General features: G+C 38.4%; 2 protein-coding genes across 5 annotated transcripts; one reads left to right on the forward strand and one right to left on the reverse strand.

Annotated features, from left to right (window-relative positions):
- The first annotated feature begins 2721 nt into the window (after nt 1-2721).
- Nucleotides 2722-24376, forward strand: LOC306858233 (cytosolic carboxypeptidase-like protein 5). 2 transcript variants are annotated; one of them, XM_079398662.1, is made up of 17 exons: nt 2722-2808; nt 3750-3965; nt 4585-4756; nt 5844-5998; nt 9655-9832; nt 10454-10632; nt 11822-12323; nt 13036-13205; nt 13288-13596; nt 14119-14297; nt 14900-15004; nt 17237-17380; nt 19291-19421; nt 21876-21925; nt 22005-22141; nt 23110-23215; nt 23295-24376. In XM_079398662.1, the coding sequence occupies exons 2-17, from the start codon at nt 3778-3780 to the stop codon at nt 23308-23310; spliced, it is 2721 nt and encodes a 906-aa protein (XP_079254788.1). In that variant the 5' UTR covers nt 2722-2808; nt 3750-3777; the 3' UTR covers nt 23311-24376. The 2 variants fall into 2 exon arrangements, with proteins under 2 accessions (XP_079254788.1, XP_079254789.1); XM_079398663.1 differs by lacking the exon at nt 14900-15004.
- Nucleotides 23064-25527, reverse strand: LOC306858577 (dolichyl-diphosphooligosaccharide--protein glycosyltransferase subunit 4; the record flags this gene model as incomplete). Of its 3 annotated transcripts, none has more annotated exons than XM_079399166.1 (3): nt 23064-23175; nt 24461-24490; nt 24566-24696. In XM_079399166.1, one exon carries the CDS (start codon nt 24694-24696, stop codon nt 24583-24585), a length of 114 nt encoding a protein of 37 aa, XP_079255292.1. In that variant the 3' UTR covers nt 23064-23175; nt 24461-24490; nt 24566-24582. The 3 variants fall into 3 exon arrangements, 2 of the variants coding, with proteins under 2 accessions (XP_079255292.1, XP_079255291.1); XR_013783214.1 differs by lacking the exon at nt 23064-23175 and adding an exon at nt 25452-25527 and having other exon boundaries at nt 24413-24490; nt 24566-24700; XM_079399165.1 differs by lacking the exon at nt 23064-23175 and having other exon boundaries at nt 24413-24490.
- Between the last annotated feature and the right edge of the window lie 192 nt (nt 25528-25719).

The following is a 25719-nucleotide window of genomic DNA, read 5'->3' on the forward strand; positions in this document are numbered from 1 at the left end:
AAACCCAAAGCCTTCTGTTTAAAACATATATATCCACAAGCTGGGTTTTTGTAAGAAACAAATACATCGAGACCTTTTTAATAAAAATCCGAGTCCATAATGCATAATACTGCAGAAACAGGTGTTCTGGTGTGAATCAGATCAAGCAGCGTTTACAAGACAAAACAGCTGTAAACAAGTGTCTGGATTGTGATGCGAGAGACGACAGCAGATGAACTGAGGTGAGCACATTTTCAGGTGAACTGCTGCTGTTCATTCATAATTAATGTTATTCCATCCCCTGAAGACCGAGCATCTGTTAATATCAACAAATCACATCTCTACATTTCTATCTTATGACAGCCTATCAGATTTCACCGTTTCCATTTCTGCATTTAATGACAGCCAATCACCGTGGCGCTTTTCTATCTGGAGCTTGTCCCATCGCTCACAGCGAGTTATTTTATTATATATAATAATGTAATATATTTAAACAGCAAGGCCTTTATCTTTATTTATTGCCAACAGTCACTTAGAGAAAACAATTACAAACTTTCAATTCTAATTCCTTTCATTTTTAAATTAGATTGCTTGAGAAAAAATACCCAATGTAAAACACATTCATATATACAAACAATACATATGAATATAGTAATAACTTACATTTTAGTCAAAACAAAACATACATGTGTAGGTGTCCGCTAGTGCAACTAATTGATAAACATATTTCTTACATTGCTATGTAAATTAAGTTCATTATCTATATCGTTGTTACATAAGTATGTTCACTTAAGTACATATATTTGACTGTATGACATTCAAAATAAGCCACGGTCCTATTTGTATCATTTAATAAGTGATTAATTAAACGATTCGTAATATTTAAGTTCGAGATGCCTGCTCCAGCCGGGGATCGAACCAGCAACCTTTGGATCCACAGCGCCCTGTGCAAAGTGTCATCTATGAACATATTTCTCAAACTAATACTGTAATATATGTGTCCTGTAGCTTCAATATTAACTCTCATTTCACTTCAGTTCCTCTCCTTTTCTCTCTCTTCCCTCCTTCCCCTTCTCCTTCTTGACTCCACTGAGATCCTTAGGTCGCTGGTTCGAATCCGGCTCGAAGGAGGACATTTATTGTGTTTTTAAGTAACAATGTTTAATGTGCAAAGTTCTATTCAGTCGCACAAAGAAACTCAAGATCAGTGTATAAAGTACCTGAGAGCAACACTTGAGTAAAAGTACAGATATCTGGCCAGAATCACCAGTTTGAGTCTTTAAAGTGTGTGATATTTATTGTATTTAAATATTAAACGTATTTTTTAATACTAAATGTACTTAAGTATTGAAAGTACAAATAAATGCAAAATGGAAAAGGAGCAAATATATATATTCATGTTTTGAGTAGCAACAGTGCATTCAGTTTTTACACTTTCTTCCATTTTGTGTCTTTGGATAAGAATTAATTCCAACATAAGAAAACATTTCTGGAATCTGCATCTGCGGTGATATTTAGATGTATTTACACAGTTCAGTGTAGCTCAGAGGGGACAAGGATGCATTTAACCTGCAGTTACACATGCATAAATAATGCTTCGTTTTAAACATCCGATATTCGAAATGATTTTTAACATGAAATTAAAAACGCCAGTAGGTGGCAGCAAGTGACTGTTAATGAGTGAGTCACCGAGCTTCAACCGATTCATTCAAACGGCTGATTCATTCAGAAACAAAGCATTTTCAAAGGAGAATAACTGACTGTTGCATTGTTTTTCAGATAAACAAGTATGTCAACTTAGCATGTTTCTTAAATATCTGCAAACATATTATGGTATTTGTATGCTTTAGTAGAGTCAAAAACTTACATACAGCACCTTTAATGAGTGAATCACTGAATCATTTATTCAACCGATTCGTTCTAAAAGCTGATTCATTCAATAAGTGAACACCGTCCATTGATCAGAGATGCAAAACACTATTTCGGAACTATTTTCGTTGGCAAAATTGAGCAAAAACAGGCGATAGTGTGTCTAAAATGTAAGTCACTTAATGCTAACCTTATTAAACGTGTATAAAATGATTATTACATTTGTTATCATGCTGATATCTGGAAAAACGGCACTCTTTGTGTGATATAGATCCACCAAACCACTGATTCGTCAAACTTTCTTTCTTGTAGTCTGTGTTCTTCTGACTCAAGTAACGAATGTTTTCAACATTAACCAGACTAACCAGTATCTAACACTTTCTGACCAACTTTGCCTTTGGAAAATATTCATATTCTGGTCCAAACTGGGCTATGTGGTTTTAATATTGATGTAAGGAAATCTTAGAAGCTAATTTAAGTATGCATAAATACCTGATTGGTCGAGCGCTGATAGAGTTAGTGTGTAGTATGTAGTGTAGTATGCAGTATGCTGTACGCGCAGGGGGATTAGCTCAGATGGTAGAGCGCTCGCTTAGCATGCGAGAGGTAGCGGGATCGATGCCCGCATCCTCCACATCTTTTCAAACAGCGAATTATGAAGGAATTACATGGAAATATGAAAAGTAAACAAGTTTTATATATTATATATTTTATAGAATTATATATTTAAAATATTATAAAATCGTAGAAACTCGACGAGCATTAAAATAAGTCAATTTTGTTTTATTATGGTTTACACGTCTTTTCCTGTTACTACGTCCTTGGAATCAAACCAACCAATCGCTACGCACGGAGCTGTTGAGCGAGCCAATCAGCGGCCAGATCGCTGTTCCTGTGAGTCCGGTTTGTTTGGGTTTAAAGAGTCGCCTAGTGATCGCTGAGCAGAAGGAATAAACGCAGGTATTTATTCTCAACAGAGCGATGACAAACGCATGCTTGCTTCGAATTGTGTTTAGATGTCTTTGCTGCTCGCGTCAGAGGTGTTTTGTCATGAAACGGCAGCAGTAAAGCTAACACTTAGCGAATGCTAACCAGCACTCGGCGGAATTCAGAAGCGATCATCTGTTTATGATTTGGCTGATAAAGAATCATACAGCTTCATATAACATGTTTCAATCAGGTCCTGTCATCTACTAAACCCTGCCGTGGTACAGGGATGATTTCTGATCAAAATACCGTGCTATTGTTTGATTATTATAACGTCATACATCACTTACTGTCCTAAAATAATAAACAACGACAGTTATGTTGAATATTAATTAAACATATTAAATGAAGTAATTAAAAATGTACCGCAGTACCAGGGTCTTACCGTGTTTTCGGACCTGTATATTTCAGCAAGCTTCAAAGAAAATTAAAGTTCTTTTTAGGAAACAGGACAAATTAAAAAGGAAAAGTATTTAAATATGTTTCTATTATATAAATGCATAAATATTAGATAAAAAGTGAAACACTTTAACTTTAAAAAAGGAGAATAATGCTAAATGTTTCGATAACATTATGCAGTGTTTATTTAGTATGTAAATAATGCTAAATGTGTAATAAAATATGTAGTGTGCATTTAACATTTAAAAATGACAATAGTGCCACATATGCAATAAAATATGTTTTTTAACATTTAAAACATGAAAATAATGCAAAACAATAAATACAAATAAAGTGTGCATTCTGTAATGTTGCAGAAATGTTAGACCGGTGGAGTGTGTTTGTGTGTGAAATCTGATAAACTCGCCAAGAACATAAAACATGACATGTGTGTGTGTGTGTGTGTGTGTGTGTGTGTTATGGGCTGATGTTGGGGTCAGAGGTCACTGATGGTGTGTGTCTGGTTTGTTGTTCAGGTGTGGAGATGAAGAGTCTCAGCGCTGCATGAACATCATGGAGTTCCGCTTCGGGAGCATCGTGTTCAGCTCGCGCTTCGACTCGGGGAATCTGGGCCGCGTGGATCGAGTGGAGCGATCCGAACCCAGCGCCTCGGCGCCACCGCAGCCCGACTACGAGTTCAACGTCTGGACCAGACCCGACTGCGCCAGCACCGAGTTCGAGAACGGCAACCGGTATTACATCACATGACCATCATACATGTCTTCAGCATAACATCACTGAAAATACCTGGTTGAAAATTAACATATTCATGTGTTCCAGATATATTCATCTGTAAATGATGTATTAAAAGTGAAAAAAGCAATACATTATTTAGTGTTCATTTAAATATTCAGAAAATGAAAATAATGCAAAATATGCAATAAAATATACAGTATTTTTTGAACATTTCAAAAATAAAATAATGCAAAGTGTGCAAGAATATAGGAAGTTTTTATAAAAAAAAGTTTTTATTCAGTCATCGAATAACCTTGCAATAATCACAAGTTCCAGATTAATTTTCTATGAAAACAAGTTTTTATTAAAGCAGGGTTTCCACGGGGTCTTAAAAAGTCTTAAATTTAGTATTTTTTAGTAGGTTTTATTCATGTTAATTAATAAATTAATTGATTAGTAAATTAGATTTTATTTTTGGCTGGATGAAACGTTCCGAGTTTTGGTAAGAAATGAATTTCTAATTAAATCACTAATTAATTGAGTTCTTTCACAGGTTCTTGGAGTGATTAATCAGTGCATGTGAGAGAATAAGCAGGTTTTGTGTGGAATTAAAGACGTGATCTGTGTGTTTGGCAGGTCGTGGTTTTACTTCAGTGTTCGTGGGATGTTGCCGGGCAAACTGCTGAAGATCAACATGATGAACATGAACAAACAGAGCAAGCTTTACTCGCAGGGCATGGCTCCGTTCGTCCGCTCGCTGCCGGTCCGAGCTCGCTGGGAGAGAGTCCGCGACAGACCCACCTTCCAGGTGCTGACAAAAACACCTCCTGTCCACTTCCAGAATAAACATCTCCTGATCAGTTACTCACCCCGTGTCATCCAAGATGTTCATGTCTGTCTCTTCAGTCGCAAAGAAAACATTCCAGGATTTTTCTCCATATAGTGGACTTCAATGGTGGCCAGTGATTTGAAGGCTTCAATGCAGCTTCAAAGAGCACCACACGACCCCAGCCGAGGAATAAGAGTCTTATCTAACCAAACCATCGCTCATTTTCTGAAAAAAATTAATATTTCTCCACTTTTTAAGCCCAAATGCTGGGCTAGAGTTAGCTCTGTGATGCATGTCGTCACACGTTACGTAATCCTGTTGGAAAGGTCACGCGTGATTCGTTCTTCCTCTGTGTAGTTCAGTTAAAACCTCCATCTCATTTTCTCCTCCAACTTTAAAATCATCCAACATCATTGTTTTACCTTTTTTGTGAAGGGCATTTGACTTTCTTTGCATGTTGGCTTTATAAACACTGGGACCATTCCAACATCAGCTAGCACAGCATTTGGGCTTAAAAAGTGGATAAATATTCATTTTTTTCAGAAAATGAGCGATGGTTTGGTTAGATAAGACTCTTATTCCTCGGCTGGGGTCGTGTGGTGCTCTTTGAAGCTGCATTGAAGCCTTCAAATCACTGGCCACCATTGAAGTCCACTATATGGAGAAAAATCCTGGAATGTTTTCCTCAAAAAAACTTAATTTCTTTGCGACTGAAGAGAGACAGACATGAACATCTTGGATGACACGGGGGTGAGTAACTGATCAGGAGATGTTTATTCTGGAAGTGCACTTCTCCTTTAAAATAACCTGCTGCTTTGATCAAACTATAAATAACTGTGTGTGTCTCTGTGTGTGTGTGTGTGTGTGTGTGTCTCTGTGTGTGTGTCTCTGTGTGTGTGTGTCTCTGTGTGTCTGTGTGTGTCTCTGTGTGTGTGTGTGTGTGTGTGTGTGTGTGCGTGTGTGTGTGTGTGCATGTGTGCGTGTGTGTGTGTGTGTGTGTGTGTCTGTGTGTGTGTGTCTGTGCGTATGTGTGTGTGTGTGTGTGTGTGTGTGTGTGTGTCTGCAGATGTCGGACAGTCAGTTCTTCCTGTCGTTTGTTCATCGTCTGCTGGAGGTGCGTGGCATCATCACGTACTTCTCCTTCTGTTATCCGTTCTCGTACACGGAGTGTCAGGACATGATGCTGCAGCTGGACCACAGGCTCCTGAGCGCCGCACACAGGTGCACTAATAGGCCCTTTTCACAATGACGTCAGCTAACTTCCGCTTTATCGCAAAGCAGTGTATCAGTACTTCCTTTATACCGAAGACTTCTCGGTAGACAGCGGCAGTCGTCCTCTAACCATACTTTTGGCAGATGTACAAGCGTCTGGGTGAACTCTATGCTGGTAGGGATAGCGCTTTCCTATGCTGGCGGAAGTAAGATTACCCTGCTTCGCGTCAGAACGGAAGTTGTGTGACATCATGTGAAAAGGGACTATAAACTACACATTTCATTGCACAGTTTGCATTATTTTATGTTAAAAAATTAATTTATGGAGGGCCAAATTACTCAAAATGAAATAATTAAATAAATGTTGAAATATATAATTCAATCGTTAACTACATAATGAAATAATTAAATGCATAAATAAATAATTAAATACAGAAATAAATGCAGAAATGAATTAATTTCTTTCTTTATTTCCTCGCTGCACATTTCATTTTCAGGGTTATGGTTGTGGGCAGGTCACTCAGTGTGCGGCGTCTCCTTTCAAACTCCATTCTTTGGTCTTTCTCATTTAGGCGCCTTTTTCTAGTTTTTTGCATCAGGAGCTATGGCTGAGTATGGTACAGTAAAAGATCTAGTTCAAGTTCAAGTTTATTTGTATAGCGCTTTTTATGATACAAATCGTTGCAAAGCAGCTCTACAGGAAATTAATTTTCTACATTATATTTATATATTGCAGAACCTTAATATATTTAACTTATGACAAAATGTGGTAATTGTGTATGTTGTCTGAGCGTTGGCATCCTCTGAGGTCCTCTGAGGGGTTGGCATCATCTTTTCTCAGGTGTTCGGTCATCTCAGATCATTTAAGGGTTGGATCCAGACTGAAGCTTCTGTCATTCCTAGTTACCACGGGATGTTAATCAACAGAGAAACAAATAGAGACATAATTAGCGTAGCTGCTGTTCCATCTAAGCACAAATGATTTGTTATCAAGAAATTCATAAAGTCATTACTATTAAACTGTGAGGGAATATTTAGATCGGGTGGCGTCTGTTTATTTGTTAATCTAGCCACTGTGCTAAATAAGAGCCTTGCAGATGCTAACGGGCTATAAGCTAATAGCAGACTCGAGAAATCAAAATAAAACTAGTGATAACAAGTGATTGGTTTTGTTTTAGAATGCTATAGTGGATATATTCACACGTTATAGAAACGAAAATGATATAAACTTGTTTTTAAGATCAACTTGATGGAGCTCAAACTCAAAACACGCAGTCACAAATCAGCGCATGCGTTTCAGGAAACGTGAACTGTTATTGACTCTTGCAGATGAAGTTGTCAATCAAAACGTTGACTACGACATCATTTTAATTCAAGTAGAAAATATCCGGGAGATGTTGGCTGCACGTGTAAACCGAGCGTGAGCAGCGCGTATGTGTTTGGGCGCCCACAGAGCATTCACACCGCGCGCGGAGGCGGCGCAGGAGCAGAGCAGGTCGCTGCGGCGCTGGGTCGAGTTTTGCTGCACCGCTTGCGCTCAATTAAAGCCACAGTGTATTGTTCTTGATCAAAATTGACCTGATTAACTTGAAAAATAACACATTTTTGTGTAATAAATACATTCGTGATGCAAAATAATATTCACGAAAACACATCACTTCCACGAGGTTTAAATTAATAAAACTAGAGGCATTTGTTACTTGTACTTTTTATCATGTAAATTACTATATAGTATTTTTCCCAGCCACGTCCTTGCAAGGATTCGTTTTGGCTCTGTTTTCCTGTTTTCGTGCTTGCTGAAGGTAACGATCGAAAAGTAGTTTGACCAATAGCATGCAAGCATTGTACATAATGGACCAATCACGGTGTGTGTGAGAAGGTACATCTGCGGTCAAAGCGATGCAAAGACGCGTTCATATTAAAGTGTGTTTGACTTAAAGCGGCGCGGCTCAGACCGATCGGTGTTTGACATCAGAAGACCTCGAGAGCGTTTCGAAAGCAGAAGGAACCATGTGGTACTTTGATGTCATACACCGATCGGTCTGCACACGCAAACAAAGCCAAAACCTAGATATTTTAGGCAATATAGAAATCCTGGCCAGGACACGTCCGGGGCAAATGGCAGGTATGGTCACCCTAAAGAGGGGAACACGATGCATCGCATCAGAGTATGCTGGCCATATCATACATCTAAGCACATGGCACACATTGTAGGAGAACGCTGGAAAATACGACAGAATTGATGATACTGGTCTGTATTTACAGTACACAAGCCACAGCTGCACACGACAACACTGCCAGTATTAAAGCACAAGAAAAAGGCGCCTAAATGAGAAAGACCAAAGAATGGAGTTTGAAAGGAGACGCCGCACACTGAGTGACCTGCCCACAACCATAACCCTGAAAATGAAATGTGCAGCGAGGAAATAAAGAAATAAACGAATAAAGAAAGAAAGAAATGAATAAATAAATACATTTCTGCATTTATTTCTGCATTTAATTATTTCATTATGTATTTAATGATTTAATTATATATTTCAACATTTATTTAATTTTGAGTAATTTGGCCCTCCATAGAAATTCCTGTTTTATTGCACATTTTGCATTTTTTTAATGTTGACTATGCATTATATATTTTATTGCATTTTTTGCATTGGTCGTTTTTTGAAATGTTAAATATACACTACATACTTTTACTTTATACTATACTATATTCACATGTTGCATTTATTTTTTTTAAATGCCAAGTACTATAAATATTTTTTACATTTGCATTACATTTTATTTTTATGTTTAATATACAGCACATATTTTATTGTATGTTTTGCATTATTTTCATTTAAAATGTGAATATGCACTATATATTTAATGGCATGTTTTGCATTATTATTTTTTGAAATGTTAAATATATATACTTCTACTTTACTATACTATATACAATACTATATATTATACTTTATAATTATACACTATATACATAATGCATTTAAAAAAAAGTAAATACTAAAAACTAAAATACTTTATAAATATAAAATAAATATTTTTCACATTTGCATTAAATTAAATTTTTAAATGTTTAATGTGCATTACATATTGTATTATACATTTTGCATTATAATTTTTTTAATATTAAATAAACACTATTTTATTGCACGTTTTGCTTTTTAAAAAAATAAAATAAAATAAAGGTTAAATATACACTGTTTTATTGCACATTTTGCATCACTTTATTTTTTGGTAGAAAAGAATATACATTGTTTTATTGTACATTTTGCTTTTTCTTTTGTTGAAGCATTAAATATACACTATTAATGCACATGTTCATGTTTAAATTTTAAATAATTATTATATATCGCATGTTTTGTTTTTTCGGGTTTTTTTTTTTTTTTTACTATATATTTTAATGTACGTTTGGCATCATTGCAATTTTTAAATGTTAAATGAACCCTATTATATTTTATTGCACATTTTGCATTATTTAAATTTTTAAAATGTTAAGCACTTTATTGCATATTTAGTTTTTCCTCCACTTTAATGTATTTTGAATACATTTCTCATATTGCTCATATTTCTTAAAAGCCTCCATTTCTCCCTGTAACGTCTTCCTGCACTGAAACAGTGCGGTCTGTAGTTTGCTTTTGTGACGGGGTTTTTCTGGTCTGCAGTCCGCTGGAGAGCATCTACTATCACCGTGAGGTGCTGTGTTACTCTCTGGACGGCCACAGGGTGGATCTGATCACAGTTTCGTCGTGTCACGGTCTGCTGGAGGAGAGAGAACCACGGCTGGAGCGACTCTTCCCGGACCTCGGCACGCCTCGACCGCACTGCTTCAGCGGCAAACGGGTATCAGACCGCATTAGCTCAGTGTTACCAATTAAACTTGTGCGCAAAATTGAAATGTCACATAAAGCATTTTGAACTAAAGCACCGTTTCCATCCAGTGCGTTGAAGAGAACAAAATCCTTGCACTAAATATCAAAAAACTTGCACTAAATATCATGAAGAAAAATGTAATTTTCTGCAGCAGAAGGCACTGTATATAATAATTCTTATATACAATAAATTACGAGCTTCAGAGCATGCAGACGAAATGCGGTCATGTTATCTTATGTTTGGAGTCTGCTGTTTGGGAACACAGTTCTGGGAGTTAATTATAACGAAGACTTTGCTCAAGCGTTTAAGAATGACAAAACTAGTATTTCAGATGCTGTGTAATGAGATCGGTCTGTTGATTAGTCCAGTTTTATGCGCATCGCAAAGTCTTTTTTGATGCTTATTAAGGAATATCGTACTTAGTTGAGCGCATAAGTTTTTTTATTTGCATTTTTATAATTTATGCCCATCTTGGAGTTTCCATCCAGAGTTTTTTTAATGCGATATCCCAAAATGCACATAAAAATAGGTGTATGGAAACATATCATCGTGTGTGTGTGTGTGTGTGTGTGTGTTCTCTCGTGCGTTCAGGTGTTTTTTCTGAGCAGTCGCGTTCATCCCGGTGAGACGCCGTCCAGTTTTGTTTTTAACGGTTTCCTGAACTTCATCTTGAGTCCAGACGACCCTCGCGCTCAGACGCTCCGCAGGATGTTCGTCTTCAAGCTCATCCCCATGCTGAACCCCGACGGGGTCGTCAGGGGTCACTACAGGTCAGAGGTCACTGGGAGCTCTTTCAGTCCTGTGTTCATTTACTTGTTTTTTTTATTTTGTTCAGTTGTCATTTCAGCCCTTTGCAGTTAAGTAATTTATTTATTTTTTACATTTAGTTAATCATATTAAATTTACATTTATATTTATTCATTTAGCTGACGCTTTTATCCAAAGTGACTTACAATTGCTATATATGTCAGAGGTCACACGCCTCTGGAGCAACTAGGGGTTAAGTGTCTTGCTCAGGGACACATTGGTGTCTCACAGTGGATTCGAACCCAGGTCTCTCACACCAAAGGCATGTGTCTTATCCACTGTGATTTTATGTAATAAGGTCATTTTAACTGTTTTAAATGCAATCAGTTATTTTAAATATTTTACATTTATTCAGTTATTTTACGTGTTTTAAATTGAATCAGTTATTTTAAATGTTATACTTTTTATAAGTTAATTGTTTTATGTTAAATCAGTTAATTTATTTTAAGAGTTTTAAATGTAATCACCTATTTTAAGTTTTAATATTAATCAGTTATTTTAAGTGTTTAAAATTAAATATTTTAAATTGAATAATTTATTTTCCTTTTTTTATTTCATGAGTTATTTGAAATGTTATAACTCTTTCCCCGCCAGCGTTTTTGCTGATTTTCACTAATATTTCATGACCCCCAGAATATTTCTCAAACAAAACAAAAGTCAGTTCTATTCCAGCTAAAGCTTTGTTTTTAATCAACACTTGAATGTAGGTAGGTTTGATTAAAAGCAAAAAGCTGAGAAAATCTGATTTTAATCCAATACTCCATCTGGATCATATTCAGTAATATTATCAGAGCAAAGCTGCAGTAGATGTCTTCATCAGTCTCCTAAAGCTTCACAGGCCTTCAACACTTTCTGGATCCACATTTGACTCTGAAACATTAGTCCGCTTTCATTTATATGCGGTTAGTGTTGATGATCGCATTATTTTTCATATGCATATGCTCATATATGAGATCAGTGGTTTCTGTGTTTTTGATCGAGTGATTCTAGACTCATTCAGGAGATGCGTGATAGCCCCCCCGAGCGTATAACAGCGAGAACACAGAAACCTGGGAAATAACGTCTTTGGTGGGGAAAGAGTTAAATTCAAGGATGTGTGTGTGTGTGTGTGTGTGTGTGTGTGTGTGTGTGTGTGTGTGTGTGTGTGTGTAGGACGGACTCGCGCGGCGTGAATCTGAACAGACAGTATGTGAACCCCAGTCCAGATCTGCACCCGTCCATCTACGGCGCCAAATCTCTGTTGCTCTATCACCACATACACAATCGCCTTGGCAACAGCACGCCCTCCGCCCTCAAAACCTCCAACCAATCAAACACCACCCCTCCCGTTGCCACGGCCACCGAACTGGAGCGCTGTCTCAACCTGCGCAACGAGGCGGAGCGAGGGGAGGGGCTGACCCTTGACCTCTCTGAGATCCCCATGCAGCTGGAGGAGAGCTGGGAGAAGGGCGGAGTCGAGAGGGAGGCGGGGCCCTGCGATGAGAATGAATCCACGCCCAGCAGAGGCGACGCGCCGGGTGTGACAAACCCCGCCCCCTCCGAGCAGATCCCGCCCCAGGAGAGCGGCGTGGCCTATTATATAGACCTGCATGGACACGCCTCCAAAAGAGGATGCTTCATGTACGGCAACAACCTGCCGGACGAGAGTCAGCAGGTGTGTGTGAGAGTGTGTGTGTGTGTGTGTGTGTGTGTGTGAGAGTGTGAGAGTGTGTGTGTGTGTGTGTGTGTGTGTGAGAGAGTGTGTGTGTGTGTGTGTGTGTGTGTGTGTGTGTGTGTGTGTGTGTGTGAGAGTGTGAGAGTGTGAGAGTGTGTGTGTGTGTGTGTGTGTGTGTGTGTGTGTGAGAGTGTGAGAGTGTGTGTGTGTGTGTGTGTGTGTGTGTGAGAGTGTGAGAGTGTGAGAGTGTGTGTGTGTGTGTGTGAGAGAGTGTGTGTTTGACGCCACAATGACACACAGTAACTGTGATTTTTGATCGGTTGTCATTTCATGCTTTGATATTCTAACTTTATTTTTCTAGCATTTAAAAAAACACATTTATTAATTGTAATTTAATTGTTTTAAATGTTTCACATGTAATCAGTTATTTGACATGTTTTAAATGTAAATCAGTTACACCTTTAATTGGTTATTTTAAATGTTTCAAATATAATTGTTATTTTAAATGTTTAAATTTTTTCAAATTTATCGGTTATTTTAAATGTTTCAAATTTTTTGTTTGTTTTTAATATTTCAAATTTAATCGTTATTTTAAACATTTCAAATTTGATCAGTTATTTTAAATGTTTCAAATTTATTTTGTTATTTTAAATGTTATGCCATGAATGGGTTATTTAAGGGTTACACAGTTAATCATTTCTCTGTTTTGCAGGTGGAGAATATGTTGTACCCGAAGCTGATCTCGTTAAACTCTGCTCATTTTGATTTCCTGGGCTGTAATTTCTCCGAGAAGAACATGTACGCTCGCGACAAACGCGACGGCCAGTCGAAAGAGGGCAGCGGGCGTGTGGCCATTCACAAAGCCATCGGCCTGGTCCACAGGTACTGATCCAGAACCAGAACTGGCCCGTATTAAACCACTGTGACGTGTGTGTGTGAACGAGTGTGTGTTTTGTGTCTTCAGCTACACACTGGAGTGCAACTACAACACGGGCCGCTTGGTGAACAGCATCCCGCCCGCCTGTCACGATAACGGGCGAGCCACGCCCCCGCCGCCGCCCGCTTTCCCGCCCAAATACACGCCGCAGGTGTACGAGCAGGTGGGGCGAGCGGTGGCCGTGGCAGCGCTGGACATGGAGGAGAGTAACCCCTGGCCGAGGCTGGTTCTGTCTGAACACAGCAGCCTGGTGAACCTGCGCGCCTCCATCCTCAAACACGTGAGGAACAGCAAGAGCCTCACCTCCAACAGCCGCAGGAGCCCGGCCAAACCCACGTAAGACATCACAGCCAGCAGATACGTCAGTGTTGTACCTGTAATCAGCTGCGCGACATGTTTCTCATCTAATCTATTTCATTGGTATTCATTTAAATTTAATCCTTTTAAATTTTAGGATTTAATCGGCTATTTTAAACGTTTTAACTGATTTGATCAGTTATTTTTAATGTTTCAAATGTAATCAATTATTTTCCTTTTTTTTCTTTTTACATAAAATCATTTATTTCAGATATTTTCAGTTTTATCATTTCATTTAAATGTTATACATTTAAATTATTTTTTTTCTGGAATTGAAGTGTGATTATTTATTTTATTTATTTAAATTAGTTGTTCTCATGTGTTTATTGAACATTAATAATATTTTTTTGGGGGGGGGGGGGGGGGTGTTAAATTTTGTAAAGTATTAAATTTTTTTTAAATGATCCCTTTGCAATTGTGTATCTTTCACATCCCCTTGTTTCTCCAGCCGTATAAGCCGCATGTATTAATGCTTTTTGCCGCTGTTGTGTGTTTTCTCAGAAGTCTGAGCACGTCTGCCTCAGAGAACGCTCTGAACCGGCCCCGCAGTAACGCTAATGCTCTCGGGGGCCGGCAGACGTCTCCTCAGCTCAAGACTTCTCCCAGCTTCACCTTCGGCTGCAGCACATCGGGCCCCGCCGCACAGCGGCCCTCACACCGGAGCCTGGGGCCCGTCAGAGGTGAGAGTGGATGGGATTCAGGTCATGTCAGATAGATGCTGTTTATGATGAATGCACACCTGGGGAACGCTCTTGAGTTTCTGTTTATTATGCAGAACAGCTATAAGGTGCTAGAGTAACTCAATCTGTGTTCAGTGCAGTGTTTTACAAACCTGCTGTTATTTGAGTTCATTGTGCATTCCAATTAATCTCAATCAAACTGCAGTTGGTTTATTTTTATTAGGTATGAAATAACAAATAAATGAAGTATGAGTGACCCCTGCTGGCGTTATGTTGCATCTTTCATCTTTAATTTTGAGACCCGTCTAATAAACGCTTCTCATGCGGAGATATGTGTATGAAAGCCCACAGTGTCCGAAGGAAGAAGGGAATATTACTGTATTTATTAGTTTTCTGTTTCAGGTATGGTTCTGTATGTGCATGTAATGACGCTTGCAAACTCGCGCTGTGCCACCAATCATTCTGTTTTAAAACTAACAGATCTTTCTCATGCTAAGAGATAAGCAGATGTATGTGTGTGACAAAATATCAATATGGTGTTAAAAACAAGAAATGAGCCAGCAGCGGATGATAAGAGCTCCTATTCTCTGTTTGTATTAAAGCTCCATTAGATGAGGCATGTTCTGAACATTCTCTTGCTGTTTACGCTTGCTGTCAGGAACTATTTTTAGCGGAAGGACAGCATTTACCGAACTTGCTTCAAAAAAGTAACATTTCAATACATACATTTTTGATTTTAAGATGTTTTAATTGTGTGGTAACCGTTTTATAAAAGCAATAAGGTACGAGAGAGAGGCCTTGTTTTCTTATTCACGAAACAGCACGCCCTCTCGTACCTTATTGCTTACATATATGTATATTATATATATATATATATATATATATATATATATATATATATATATATATATATATATATATATATATATATATATATATAAATTCCACAAAGAGTTGTCATCATTTTTATTATAAATTTATTTTTTATTTTAACTATTTTTTAAAAAGTTTTTAGGTTATTTAAACAGTTATTTGAAATGTTTTAATTATTATTAGTTTATTATTAGGGATGCTTGATATTGGATTTTTGCCGATATCCGATACGCTGATATTTTTAACTCATTGTGGCCGATACCGATACCGATATATTTCCTTTTGTTTGGAAACAACACCAAGTCTCTCCTGTGCAGAAATTATCAACAAAATTAGTTTTTAACAAGAACTTACTTGTTAGCATTAATTTATAAGTAATGAATGTTTTTTGACAGTACATTGAATCTTTGAAAATAACTATAATTAAACTATATTTCAATCGCTGCATTTTTCCCCCAGAAAGATGGTGTTAACCCTAACATTTTATTTATAAGATTTAACATTTGTAGATGGTCTAAAACAAGAGTTGTAAAAATTCTGAAAATCTTTTAGCTTATGATTTGTTTAAAAAATAAAACACATTACACATTAATGAATAAATCAGTATATATAAAATTATTTAATTTACAAGTGTCATGTTTGTGATTTTTTTTTTCATGTAAGATATAGCTTCTAACCTTTAAATCAAAACATACTCATCGTTTTATAACAGCAGCTGCTTTATTTAATCAGAAACACAGTATAAATGTTATGTGTGTGGGCTATTTTACTGTTAATTTAATTAGAAGTATGCCAGATTAAACCTCGTCTCTGAGCGGGCGTTAGGACCCGGGGGAGGCTATTACTGCTCTTTCTGTAGTGCTTTCACAGATTAAACACAGCGATCCAAAACAGTCTCAAGATAATCTCATTCAGACAGAACTTTGCTTCAAGAACGAGCCTCACTGCTGACCTGATCTAATCGCTAGCACACCCCGAGCACATGAGCTAACGTATTCCTCTTATCGGCAAGACATATCGACATCATGTTTCATATCGGGCCGATGCTGATGTTTGCATTTAAAGCCATTATCGGCCGATTCCGATATCAATCCCATAATATCGTGCATCCCTAGTTTATAATATTTTTATTTTATTTCAATTAGTTGTCTAATATTTATACTTTATTTGAGCTTTATTTTTAATTAAAAAGTTTGAATAGTTTTAGGTAAAGGTCCCCTGAAATCAAAATTGAAGTTTTTTGGGTGTTAGTATTAATATGTTAGTCTTAAGATTATCTATAAGGCAGTGTGCTCCAAAACAGTGACAACATTTGCGTTTAGAAGATATAAGCATTCAAAGCTTGCAGTTCGTCACTTCCAAAACGGATCAACGATTTTTTTGACGTCACATCGTACTTCAGCTTCTCATCACATCTTCGGACCAATCAAATGCTCTCTAGAATCCGAAGCGCCCGCCCCCTGCACTATAAACCGATGCTGAAGCCGCGGCTGAGATCGCTCACTTGTTCACAGTGTAGTATTTTCTGTTCAGTGAATGGCAAGTAGTGCACTATATAGGGGACAGGGAGCGATTCAGACAGTGTAAATATGCTTTCGATTGGGGCAAATGAGTCGGATCCTTACTTTGGCTCCGGTCCAGAGACGCGATCGCACGGAGCGGATCATATGCACGAGTCCGTCTATATTAAACACTTTTAAAACTACACAGCCTCAGCATGATTATGAGCACTATTTTGTTTTAGTAAGATTTCATATTGAATCTAGGGGGTAATCTATTAGATATAAACTAAACGCTGTTGGCTATTTTAAAAAGGGGGCGGGGCTGCTGGATATGCCCCGCCCTGTCTCCCTGTTTCAGTTGAAATTACGTCACCACATAGAATAACACTGTTTCAAAGCACTTCAGGGGACCTTTAATAATAACAACACTATTCCTAATGGATTGTGAGATATAAACTCAGAATAGTGATATAAATGATTTTATTGTTTCAGTCTTTAGCTTGAACAAGCTTCCGTGCATCAGTGCTACTGTGTTCTGATGCTGAGCGTGTCTGTTTCTCGTAGAGAGTAAAGCGCAGGAGAAGCGGCGTCCTCATCATCATCAGCAGCAGCTCTCTCTGGCCCCGGCCCCGGCCCCGGCCCGGCCCCCTCTCTCGCCGACCTCCACTTCCTCTTCGGCCCCGGGCCCCTGCTCCATCAGTATGGCAGGTCTGTACTCGCTGCAGCTGCCGATCCAGGCTCAGATCCTGCCCTCCCTGCAGGCCTACCTCAGCGACAGCAGTCCGGCCCCGGGGCCCGCGCCACAGTGACAGCCCCTCTCTGTGTGTGTGTGTGTGTGTGTGTGTGTGTGAAGTTTTCTTTTTATTCTGATTTTTTTAAGTTGTATTTTACATCCTCTGCGTTTTTCTCCCATGAAGCACCTGTAAAGATTATTAGAGACGTTATTTAAAAACATAAGAGATTTTATTTATTTTGACTACATCTAGTGATATTGAGGCCTTAGATTCTGCATTCATTGAATATGAGCTCAGATTGCACACGATTATGACTGAATCTCATGAAAACACAGCATATTTCAACCCAAAATGAGAATTAAATTATTTTGCATGCATTTTTTTTTTAAATAATTAAAACAATGACTGTTAAATAGTTTTTCATAATTAACTAGTTTTGTTTCTTTGTTTTGGACAAAGAAAATGAAAATTTGTATTCATTATTTTCTAGACAAATACATTTAACCCCCAATATTTCATTATTTAAAAAAAGTTTAAATTTTTTATTATGTACTAGTTTTGTTCACTAGTTATTTTGCATAAAGAAAATTAAACCAGATTAAATATCAGGTCCTGATATTTTCTTATTTTTTATGCTGGAGTTTACACCTCTGATATTTCACCCTAAAATTGTAGGTTTTCTTTTGTTTTCTTTCCATAATTCACTAGTTTTGTTATTTTGCAAAAAGAAAATGAATGAAATCTTTTTTTCTGAGATTTATTTAGCATTTTTTCCATGGCAATTAAACTTTTAAATCTCAAATTTTCATTACTACAAATAATTTTTAATTGATCATAATCACTAGTCTTTATACAACTAAAAACTAGTGATCATAATCACTAGTTTTTAGTTGTATAAAGAGAATCAAACCTGATAAGATGGATTGTTTGTTTACTTCTGAATAATGAGAATCAGGTGTCATTACAGTAATAAGATGATTGTCATGGAAATGGCACAAAACATTCTGCTTTTGGGTTGAAATATGATTCTTGAGAAAGCTGAAGAAATCAAACACTGAATAAGAATCTGAATACACTAATGCATCTAATCAGGATGTGACGTCACGTTTAGATTAAGACTAAACTTAAGACTGAATATAGATCATGAGAACGACACAGTACTTCTCATGATCTATGTGTGTGTGTTGTAGTTTGGTGTGTGTGTGTATATGAGTGTGTGTGTGTGTATGAGTGTGTGTGTGTGTATATGAGTGTGTGTGTGTGTATATATGAGTGTGTGTGTGTGTATATATATGAGTGTGTGTGTGTGTGTGCGCGTGTATGGGGCGTTGCAGATATTGCTGGTAATGTGTAACATCAGTGATGAGTGAAGCGCAGCTGATTTTTTTGCACACAAAGCTGCTTGAAATCCCAGAATTCCTTCAGCACATGCCAAACCTACAGACGTAAAGCACATCGGTACAAACTCACAACTGTTCACTCATCTTACAGACGGCTTAAAACGAGCTCAGCAGAGCCGTGGGTAACGAGTATAACGAGTGTAAATATAGCGTGATCGTGTGTTTGTGTATGTCACTTCCTGTTCTCTCCACATCTCATTAATCTGGTGGTTTTCTCGTCCCGTCTGTCTCTGAATGTATATCAGCAGCCAATCACGCGCGTCTCCTGTAAACCACATGTGCTCGTTATTAAATGTATCTTGTGTGACACTAGAATCATCCCAACTGACTTCTCTCTAATAAATATCCTGTTTGAACTGCTTCTGTGACCTTTCTTTACAATTCCACTCTGTGACATCACACAAACAAACCGGCTCCTTCCACTGTTGCCATGGTTACCACGGAATGTTTATAATAGACTGTGTCTGTCTGTCTTGTTGCCTAGGCAGCAGCTGCCCTGAGCTCCGCCCAGACGGACAGATCAAAGAGATTCAAATGTTTGGTGGGCGGGACAAGTCCATTAGAGGCCCCGCCCCCTCTCACCCCCCCCAGCAGAGGATGGCGCTGTTGTCACAGGTAGAGAATCAGCACAGAGACACATACAGGTGCTGGTCATAAAATTAGAATATCATGAAAAAGTTGATTTATTTCAGTAATACCATTCAAAAAGTGAAACTTGTATATTAGATTCATTCATTACACACAGACTGATATATTTCAAATGTTTATTTCCTTTAATTTTGATGATTATAACTGACAACTAATGAAAGTCCCAAATTCAGTATCTCAGAAAATTAGAATATCAATTAAGACCAATGCAAAAAAAAGATTTTTAGAAATGTTGGCCAACTGAAAAGTATGAGCATGAAAAGTATGAGCATGTACAGCACTCAATATTTAGTTGGGGCTCCTTTGGCCTGGATTACTGCAGCAATGCGGCGTGGCATGGAGTCGATCAGTCTGTGGCACTGCTCAGGTGTTATGAGAGCCCATGTTGCTCTGATAGTGGCCTTCAGCTCTTCTGAATTGTTGGGTCTGGCGTATTGCATCTTCCTCTTCACAATACCCCATAGGTTTTCTATGGGGTTAAGGTCAGGCGAGTTTGCTGGCCAATCAAGAACAGGGATACCATGGTCCTTAAACCAGGTACTGGTAGCTTTGGCAGTGTGTGCAGGTGCCAAGTCCTGTTGGAAAATGAAATCTGCATCTCCATAAAGTTGGTCAGCAGCAGGAAGCATGAAGTGCTGTAAAACTTCCTGGTAGACGGCTGCGTTGACCTTGGACCTCAGAAAACACAATGGACCAACACCAGCAGATGACATGGCACCCCAAACCATCAATGACTGTGGAAACTTTACACTGGACCTCAAGCAACGTGGATTATGTGCCTCTCCTCTCTTCCTCCAGACTCTGGGACCTTGATTTCCAAAGGAAGAAGAACATAACTTTGGACCACTCAGCAGCAGTCCAGTCCAGACGCTTCTGACGCTGTCTCTTGTTCAAGAGTGGCTTGACACAAGGAATGCGACAGCTGAAACCCATGTCTTGCATACGTCTGTGCTGGTGGTTCTTGAAGCACTGACTCCAGCTGCAGTCCACTCTTTGTGAATCTCCCACACATTTTTGAATGGGTTTTGTTTCACAATCCTCTCCAGGGTGCGGTTATCCCTATTGCTTGTACACTTTTTTCTACCACATCTAGTCCTTCCCTTCGCCTCTCTATTAATGTGCTTGGACACAGAGCTCTGTGAACAGCCAGCCTCTTTAGCAATGACCTTTTGTGTCTTGCCCTCCTTGTGCAAGGTGTCAATGGTCGTCTTTTGGACAACTGTCAAGTCAGCAGTCTTCCCCATGATTGTGTAGCCTACAGAACTAGACTGAGAGACCATTTAAAGGCTTTTGCAGGTGTTTTGAGTTAATTAGCTGATTAGAGTGTGGCACCAGGGGTCTTCAATATTGAACATTTTCACAATATTCTAATTTTCTGAGATACTGAATTTGGGACTTTCATTAGTTGTCAGTTATAATCATCAAAATTAAAGGAAATAAACATTTGAAATATATCAGTCTGTGTGTAATGAATGAATCTAATATACAAGTTTCACTTTTTGAATGGTATTACTGAAATAAATCAACTTTTTCATGATATTCTAATTTTATGACCAGCACCTGTATATGACCCTGGAGCACAAAACCAGTCATAAGGGTCAGTTTTTTGAATTTGAGATTTATGCATCATCTGAAGCTGAATAATAATCTTTCCATTGATGTATGGTTTGTTAGGATAGGACAGTATTTGGCTGAGATACAGTTGAGGTCAAAAGTTTACATAACATTTTGCAGATTCTGCAAGGTGTAATTATTTTACCAAAATAAGAGGGATCATACAAAATGCATGTTATTGTTTATTTAGTACTGACCATAAAAGATGAAGCTCAACTGTTTATCTCTAGGGGAGGTGTAAAATGAGCCTGTTTCCAAAAAAAGTGGAGTGTTCCTTTAAGAATTAAGGGGATGTAAACTTTTGAACGGGGTCATTTTTTATAAATTCAACTATTATTCTCTCTCATGGACTATATGTAAACATCTTTCATGCGAAATATCTTATTCAGATCAGTATTAAACAATAACATGCGTTTTGTATGATCCCTCTTATTTTGGTAAAATAATGAACATTTTGCAGATTCTGAAAGGGAGATTTTGACCTCAACTGTACAACTATTTGAAAATCGGTGCAAAAAAATCTAAATATTGAGAAAATCTCCTTTAAAGTTGTTCAAATGAAGTTCTTAGCAATGCATATTACTAATCAAAAATGAAGTTTTGATATATTTACGGTAGGAAATTTACAAAATATCTTCATGGAACATGATCTTAATATTCTAATGATTTTTGGCATAAAAGAGAAATGTATAATTTTGATCCATACAATGTATTGTTGGCTATTGCTACAGATATACCTGTGTTACTGATGACTGCTTTTGTGCTGCAGAGTCAGATGTTTGAACAGCATTGGGCCTGTGTTTGCAGGAGCCGCTGCGGGAGTCTCTGGATGTGTTGGCGTCTGTGGTGTACAGCAGGTGAAGGCAGTGTTTGAGTCACACACACAGGTGAGATGAAGGACCGTCACGTAGTTCTGAGTCTGTGAGTCTCTTTCAGATGTGAGCTGCAGCCTCGGCCCAGCCGGATCCCGGTGCGGAGAGAGCTTCAGCTTCAGCTTCAGTCCGCCGGAGCGGAGACAAACACTCTGAGAGCCTGGAAACTCATCAAACCCGGCATCAAGAAACACTTAACGGGTCAGAGTCACTCGTTTAACCCTATAGATCCTGGATCATGTTTCAAGACACATTTCAAGCCTCTAAATCAGGGCTGTCCAAACTCGGTCCTGGAGGGCCGTGTCCTGCAGAGTTTAGCTCCAGCTTGCCTCTAGCTTCTAGTGTGCCTAATAAGAGCTTGATTAGCTGCTTCAGGTGTGTTTAATTAGGGTGGGAGCTAAACTCTGCAGGACACCGGCCCTCCAGGACCGAGTTTGGACAGCCCTGCTCTAAATGATCACAATGTTTTGCAAAACTTGTCATCCGACTGATGCTTTTTTTTTTATCCAGTAAAAGCTTTTAGTGTAATTGTACAAGCATCCAGCTTCAGCTGCTGCTTCAGTGTCAAATCTTGACTGATTTTGATCAAGTAAAGGTCAGAATAACTGCAGTCATATCTCCAGATGAACTCTTACTGGACTGAAGCAGCTCAGCTTTACTTGATTCTCCATCAGTCATTTTCTAGTAAAATCAGTGCGTCTCAAATCTGATCATCAGGATCTTCTGAGGAGCGTTTGTTTCCAGAAGCTTGACTTTCTCTGTTCCTCAGCGGAGGAATGATCTTCATCTCACATCTTCTGAGGAGCGTTTATTAATATTTATGATATTATTGGAGATATAGAGCGAAGACGACTGATATTTAGATCATTTTATGTCAGTATCTGCTGAACTGTTATAAAGATCTCATTGATTTAAATCACAAGCAGCAGAATCTCATCATAGAAATATCAGCTTCTGCAGCAGATTCATATTTTTGGGCTTTGCATAAAATCAAGCTTTTTTCCTTCATATTCTCACTCTATCAGACTATATGAGCCATAAAAGCCTGATGATCAAATATGATATAAAACACAAATATGTCATGCTTTACAGGGTTAGATCTGCTGTTGTGGTCACATGTTGTGCAGCTTGTGGTTTTGATTGTTCAGGTTCTCTTCTGCTGTTGTTAGGTGTTTCTGGGAAAGACGGTTCTTCTCTGCGTCTGCTGAAGAGCTCGTCCTGTAGCTCTCAGAGCTCTGGAGACGCAGGCAGACGGACAGATGAACACACACACGGGTAACACACCACCTGCCACATTTAATGAGAGGTTTGCATGTGCAAGTGCTCTAATACTTAAAGATTTTCATCTCAACAGATCTCTGCAGACCTGAGAAACACTAACGGATCTGCTCATCTACACACGCTCATGTTAGAGCAGCAAATCAGCCAACATTGAACATGCTTAAATCTGCTCATCTGAGATCAGGATGAGTGTGTTTCTTCATCAGGTTTGTATAAATGTGTCTCTGCATCAGTGTCTCAGCAATGGATGCTCTGCAGTGAATGGGTGCCGTCAGAATGAGAGTCCAAACAGCTGATAAAAACATCACAATAATCCACACCACTCCAGTCCATCAGTTAACATCTGGAGAAGATAAAAGCTGAAACACATCCAGCATTTTTTAACTAAAATAAGAGTCCATAATAACTCTTCCTCCAGTGAAGAAGTGTTCTGGTCTGAATCAGGAGAGAAATCTGCACAGATCAAGCAGCGTTTACAACAGCTCTAAACTAATATGTGGCTGGATTTTGATGTGAAAGACAACAGCAGATGCACCTTTTCACTGGAGGAAGAGTTATTATGGATTATGGACTTGTATTTTAGTTAAAAACATCTTAATGCTGGATTTGTTTCAGCTTTAGTCTTCTCCAGATGTTAACTGATGGACTGGAGTGGTGTGGATTATTGTGATGTTTTTATCAGCTGTTTGGACTCTCATTCTGACGGCACCCATTCACTGCAGAGCATCCATTGCTGAGACACTGATGCAGAGACACATTTATACAAACCTGATGAAGAAACACACTCCTCCTGATCTCAGATGAACTGATGATCAGATAATGTTCATGTTTGGCTGAGCTGGTCTATTGGAGTGAATGTGCTGTGGCGGCTTTCATTGTTCATTAAGCACAAGAGCAGGAGTTTAATGCCTACAGCCACATCATTACTCACAACTACACTAAAACAGCACCTCCACGAACGAGTACTGTGTTTTTAAAGAACCCCTTTTAACCGTGGCTGGAGTAGAGTTATTTTGTCATGTGAAATGTGTTTGTTTTGAACAGGATTGTGGTGCTCATTATCACAGACGAGTCCGAGTCTGTTCACGCTGAATTAAATGCCGTTTCTCTGAAGCCTGTGCAGTTAGAGAGCAATAAACATCCATCTGACAGAAACACTGTCTTCTGATTATTAACAAGAAGGCATGCACACAACGTGGTGACATTTTATTCACATTTTCATACAAAATGTAAACGTACAGGCCGCCTGATGGTCCGGTGCTTCTCATCCTGAAAGAGAAAGCCAGTGATTATCATCTAACGAGACGGGATCAGGTGCTGATGGGATACGCTGTGTCCGCTCACCTGTCTCTCTCACAGCCTCACTCCAGTTTTTTGGGGTTGTTGACGGCCACATAATGATAGAGAACCACCAGCAGGAAGAGCGAGACGCCCAGCATGTTGGCGAATATAGCCAGCTGCACATCGGTCACCATCTCACTGCAAAACACCACACTTCAGCTCTCAAACTCATACCACGGTAATACCATAGTACTGCAGCGAGCCCTACACACATCACATTCTAGAGCCTATAAGAGCCTGGGAATCTCACTCTATAACTACACAAATACACCGTCATGGGTCATGTTTCCATGTCTGGCACCTTTATTAACATCTGACCCTGCAGCACAGAAGCAGTCATGAGTAACACAGGTATATCTGTAGCAATAGCCAACAATACATTGTATGGATCACAATTATACATTTCTCTTTTATGACAAAAATCATTAGGATATTAAGATCATGTTCCATGAAGATATTTAGTAAATTTCCTACCATAAATATATCAAAACTTCATTTTTGATTAGTAATATGCATTGCTAAGAACTTCATTTGAACAACTTTAAAGGAGATTTTCTCAATATTTAGATTTTTTTGCTCCCTCAGATTCCAGATTTTCTAATAGTTGTATCTCAGACAAATATTGTCCTCTCATAACAAACCATACATCAATGGAGAGATTATTTATTCAGATTATGTATAAATGCGGTGTTTAGTGGTCCAGGGTTTATACAGCGCTGGATTATTGTAATCTTATGTAATAATAGCACAGTTTCAGGTAAACGATTTGAAACTCGCTTCAATGGTGTTGTAAGGCAATTAAAAGCACATGATGAAATAATCGTTATTTTAGATCGAGAGTTTGATCATGACAGACTCTAATAACAGAGTAATTTACTGAATAACTCACGATTATTGTGTTGTTTCTGATCTGCTCGAGAAGATCCTGCGGTGACTTCCGGGATTGAGACACGTCACCTACATACGGGTCTCTGAGCACGTCACTTCCGGAACAATTCACCGATCGCTCACGTTTACTTATTTTAATTTTTTTTACAGTTATTAATATTACTTTCGTATAAATTGTTTGTCTTTTATTTCACATTAAAAAATGAAAATAATTTTAATTTGGCACAGAACTTTGAGCGGAAGTGGTGTTTCTCCTCCTGGCCGCTGGA

Source organism: Barbus barbus, assembly GCF_936440315.1.
Source record: "Barbus barbus genome assembly, chromosome: 39".
NCBI lineage: Eukaryota > Metazoa > Chordata > Actinopteri > Cypriniformes > Cyprinidae > Barbus > Barbus barbus.